Below are 5,000 nucleotides of genomic sequence, written 5' to 3'. Positions count from 1 at the left end.
TACTTAAGTTGTGAAAATGCTTCTTCGGGAACTTTTCGTTTCTTAGTAACCGGTTTATTTTCTTAGTAACAAAAGGGCAGACTTCTTAAAACTGATCGTGATTGGGGGCTAGATATCGATACTTAAGGATTACGAGGACGGAGTTTGAAACAACAAAAATTGCTCTATGTCAGCTGTTAAATTCCCGTTCTTCACCGCATCAAGCAGTTATTTGAGGTATTTTATAAATATTATTCGTCTTTTTAATTTAAAACTGAAGACTTCTATTTACTTGTCCATCAGTCGAAAATGTTCGGGTTTCTATTCACTGCTTTACCTATACACTTATTTACCAGTTGGCCGCACTGTAACTGCAATCGAAACTTCACATCGTGTTATGGGCCGCTTTGAAACCGAACGAAATAAATTACGCCACGACCTCGATTGATGTGACAGTCCGTTTCTTTCGAATTTTAAGGTTTTATTTTAGGGTAAATTTACAAGGTCTTAAGCTTAAAGCCCGTTTACACGAGCGAAAAAAGTGGAACGGCTCGGATAAAATTTTACGTCTAAATGGTACTTGATCCGTTCCAATTTTACCCGTTCCGTTCCAAAACAGGTCCATAGGGGCCTATATAGGCTCGATTTCCGCCGCTCACTCGAGTTCGGGTATCCTCCCCGAGATTTCGGGAGTGAGCACTGGCTCATTTCCCGAAATAGCAGCTGGTAATCGAGCCTACGGCCTATAGACCTTTTTCGGAACGTCACGGATAAAAAACGGCACCGGCAACCGGCACCGGCAACCGGCCGCTCCGACCCACATTTTTGTTTCCTTTTCCAACGCTCGCAGTGTTTTCGGTACCGAGTTGGAACACTTTTTCTGAGCCTGTGCTGCTCCTCATCATTTGTTTACCGTACCTCGGATGGGTGTTACACATCAATCCTTCGACAAAATAGCGGAGGAAAAGCGAGAGAAAGCATTGAAATCAGGAACTGGTACTTGGACAGACGACGAAACGATCACGTTGCTAGATATATTTGGTGCAGAAATCATGCAATATCATAGATTCAACTAAGTCACCGGATTTGTTAATTACATTGGGCTTTATGGTACCGGGCTCGAAATCGAGAAAAAAACAACCGGTCTCGTACCCGTTCCCAATGGTTCTTAAGTGCCATGTCTTTTTCTACGAAGAATTTACAAAACTTATACTTGTAAACAACAGATTTCGTCTGGAACCGGTACTTGTTTTTACCCGAGTCGTTCCTTCTCTTTTGAGGTGTAAAAGGGCCTTTTAAGGCGTGTTTACACGACAGGGGAAAAATGGCAAGGGTCCGATAAAAAGTGAAACGGTTCCGATCATTTTTTTAAAGAAACAGTGAACTTTTATCCTTTCCGCTACGGGACCAAAGGCGCCTTTGGTCCCGTAGCGGACCCGTGCCATTGTCCCTCTGTCGTGTAAACGCGCCTTTAGTTTTCGTGATTTATTTGGGTCGGCTTGAACGCGGCCCAAAATTTTCAGCGAAGAAAGTCTCGCTGAAAATTATTCATCTTCCACAGGCCTTATTCGCGAGGCGGCCATATTGGCCACAGAAAATCGATCAAGATTTAGGGCCATTGTAGTTAACAGTGCGATCATCTGGTAATGTATTGATAAAGCAGTCAAAACAACGTCGCTAAAGTGCGAAATTCATACGAAATTAACATTATAGGCCAGGCATTTACGGGTTCCTGATTAAGACCCTGTAAATTTACCTCCAAAGACAACTTTAAATTCGAAAGAATTGGCGTAAAACGGCATGTTGAATTTATTTCGGTCGGCTTGAATGCAGCCCATAACTATAAAAAGGTCTCACTGGAAATTATTGATCTTCTATTCAGTAGTTACAGTGCGATTAACTGGTTGTACTGGTGAAGACAGCTTAAGTGCGGAATTAAAACGAAATTAACATTAAAGGCCAGATTACTACCGTAACGGAGGTCTTAGATGTTAGGACTTTATTTCGCTGGTATTATTTTTCGTAACACCCCAATTTATGCGAGCTTCAAGCCTATAATCTACTATTTCTAAATTTTGTGTCCAGACAGCGCTAATTCACACCTTAATTTTAATCCAGATCTCAATGTGTGAGTGAACAGTGTCAATTAGGATCCTTATTTTGATATATAGGGTTTTCACGTTACGTCATTGCCGCCATATTGGTGGACGAAAAAAGATCTCTCATTACCTTCTTTTGTTTGTCCACCAGCAATTGCACATTACATCATTGTTATCTGTGTCTCAAGAGGTTGGTTGCAAACCACCTAGAGTTGATCCACATCAGCCTTGGCTGTCATTTTTTGTCATCGCACTAATCAAATTGTCCATTTTACAGTTGTTTGCTCAGTGACCTAGCCCATATAAATGGCTGCGAGGCTGCCGGTGACCTTGGATTGATACACACCTCCCTGCTTTAATCACGTAAATTGTGTTGTTGTAATTCTAATTAGTCTAAACTAGCATTAGACAAGCTCAAAGGTTTGTATCAAAAGAGGGTCACAGGTAGCCCCCCCCCCCCCCCTCCCCCCTTCCATTCGTAGGCCAGGTAACTTAGCTGCAACTGTAGAGGGGGCAACCGGTTTCAATCATCGATGTTTAACAACATCAAACTGATGTTGCAGTACATCTTAAAACAGCATTTCCCGGGCCTTTACCACATCTTCGTTGGTTCAGTTTAACTCAGATTTATTCACTCCTTTTAGTATCAATTACCTCCTAATCAACCGCGGTCGAGGGCCATACCTGCTCGAGTTTTAACTTTTGAACGAGACCCACAAATTAAACTGGTTTAACTAGAAAAACAAGGAGCCATAAATTTCAAAACTGCGAGAAAATAAGGCTAGGTACACATTTATATATTTTTAGAACTTTGAAAATAGCGACAAAAATAATGCGGTCGGTTTAGCGGGCACGCAATTGAGGTGCTAATAGTGCATGAAGCGCATAGTATCATGCACATTACAGAATCACCCAAGTAAGCAAATGTAAGAATATGTATATGTTCTTGAAATTGCATCCATTGGAAACTCGGAAAAAATTCAAGTTGCAGATGGGATTTGAACCCACGATCCTCCTTCATTTAGTTGGATGCTCCGAACCCGTGAGTTGCTGCTCACCATAGAGGTTAGCCGGTTCCAGGCTCCCAGATAGTCGGGAAAACGAAAACAACTGCGTGGGAACAACCAAGTCTCTTCCTCAATTGAAGGATTATTCTTAATTGTCAATTTCTTCCAAGTGAAGGATTATCGTTCATTTTGGACACTGAAAGCTTGATAGGGATCATGGGAAATGAACATATTTCTTTTAAAAGCCGAACCCTAATGTCTGGACTCGCAGGACTCGAACCTGGGAACCTGTACTTAACTACTAGACTACCACATCACTAACTACGAGAATGTCATTTTTTATTAATGTCAATAATTTTTTCTTCCAAAAGTGCCGCTGTAAACGTGTATCAACACCCGCAAAGAAGCAAGCTTACACAGTGAAAAGTGTCGGTTACCAAACTACAAGAGAAAGCTAACCATTTTAAAATCAAGCTTCAGACTTAACCATTATTCAGCAATGATTATATATATATACTTATTAGTTTTTATAAATAATCGTCACCTTTTCTAGTCAGTTGATCTTTAATGGTTAAGTGGATAAAAACAGTTCCTTCGAAGTGGGTGCTCCGGGTTCAAATCCTGTCCAGGGGCTTCTCTTTCTTTTTTTCTTTTTATTTGCTACCACAAGTCCTGGGACAGAGTGGTCAAAAGTGACAATGAAGGATAATCCTTCATTTGAGGAAGAGATCGTGTTGGTGGGAAAAGCGAGTGGGGGCTTGGGTCGAGGCGAGTCGACCCAAGCCCCCATTCATTTTTCGCACGCATTTCTTCTCTTTCCCTAATATCTGGGAGCGTGGAACAGGCTACATAGAGGTTAGCAAGGTTGAAATTTGGGTCTTTGGCTAAAACTGCATCACTCATGCAGTTATGAGCTGTGTTGTCAGTCGTTATATGACTTTGTCATTGGATGATTCAGTTATAGTCAAAGCTCCACATTTCACCCTTGCCCGCTATACTGATAGATTCTACACTAGCTCAGTGGTTAGAATATCCGACTAGATCATGGAGGGTCGTGGTTCAAATCCCATCTGGAACTCGGATCTTTATCCGAGTTTCCATTGGAAGCAAGTTCAATAACATATATGTATTCTTACATTACAGGATACCTACAATATCAAATAGCCTGATTTGTTGCTTTGGTCAGAGGAGCATCACCTAACAACTTTAATTTGTAAGATCTACTTCCTTTGTAGAACGCCCGTTTATTTCATCTCATCATCTCATAGTTCAAATTAATTCAGAAGTACTATTGGCCACTTTTGAGGTTGCACGGGAGACAGAGTCGAGAGTCTTGTTGAATTGCATTGGGGATGCATTTCATTAATGCGTGCGCAGAGCAAGAACTCAAGTTGCAAGAAAGCCATATACCTGGAGCTGAGCTCCAGAATATTGTACAATGGCAATTTTAAAACGATTGCTCGCTTACCAAGATGCAAAACTGTCCTGAAAACGAACAATTTGATCAAAAGGTTAATGAGATCGTGGTACATACGACGTTTACTCACTGACAACGTAAGTTATAAAGATTTAACCCGAAGGGAATTTTTATCGCACAAGAATATACGAAAGTCTTTTTAATTTGCACAGTAAAGGACTGCATAAACAGTGGCTCTTCGGCCTAAAACAGTCTCAAAATGCAATTCAATGAGACTGTCGACCCTGTCTCCCACGCAACCTCAAAGAGGCCAATAAGCCAATATCAAAAATACCATAATACTCTTTGTTTGTCCCGTTCTCCAAGATTTTGCATAAGCATTGTTTCCACAATACTTATGCAAAATTCTGTGGAAGGCGCGGTGACCTCATGGTTAGTGCGCTCGACACTTTACTCTTATGGTGCCTCTCTCCACCCAGGTGTATAAATGGGTACCGG

General features: G+C 41.3%; 1 protein-coding gene across 2 annotated transcripts in view; it reads left to right on the top strand.

Moving 5' to 3' along the window:
* Positions 1-97: 97 nt before the first annotated feature.
* LOC138019482 (uncharacterized) overlaps positions 98-5,000 on the top strand; it is a 16,679-nt gene continuing 11,776 nt past the window's right edge. Inside the window, exons 1-2 of one of the 2 annotated variants that reach the window (XM_068866287.1) lie at positions 104-216; positions 4,229-4,298. Coding sequence is in view for 1 of the 2 variants with exons in the window: in XM_068866286.1 (XP_068722387.1) it covers positions 167-216 (50 nt within the window). In the remaining variant the exon portion in view is untranslated. Of the gene's footprint in view, positions 217-4,228; positions 4,299-5,000 lie in introns of both variants that reach the window. The other variant, XM_068866286.1, reaches the window with a different exon arrangement.

Source organism: Montipora capricornis, chromosome 10 (assembly GCF_036669925.1).
Source record: "Montipora capricornis isolate CH-2021 chromosome 10, ASM3666992v2, whole genome shotgun sequence".
Classification (NCBI taxonomy): Eukaryota; Metazoa; Cnidaria; class Anthozoa; order Scleractinia; family Acroporidae; genus Montipora; species Montipora capricornis.
The sequence above is the reverse complement of the archived record's forward strand: the minus strand, read 5'-3'. Positions and strand labels throughout refer to the sequence as shown.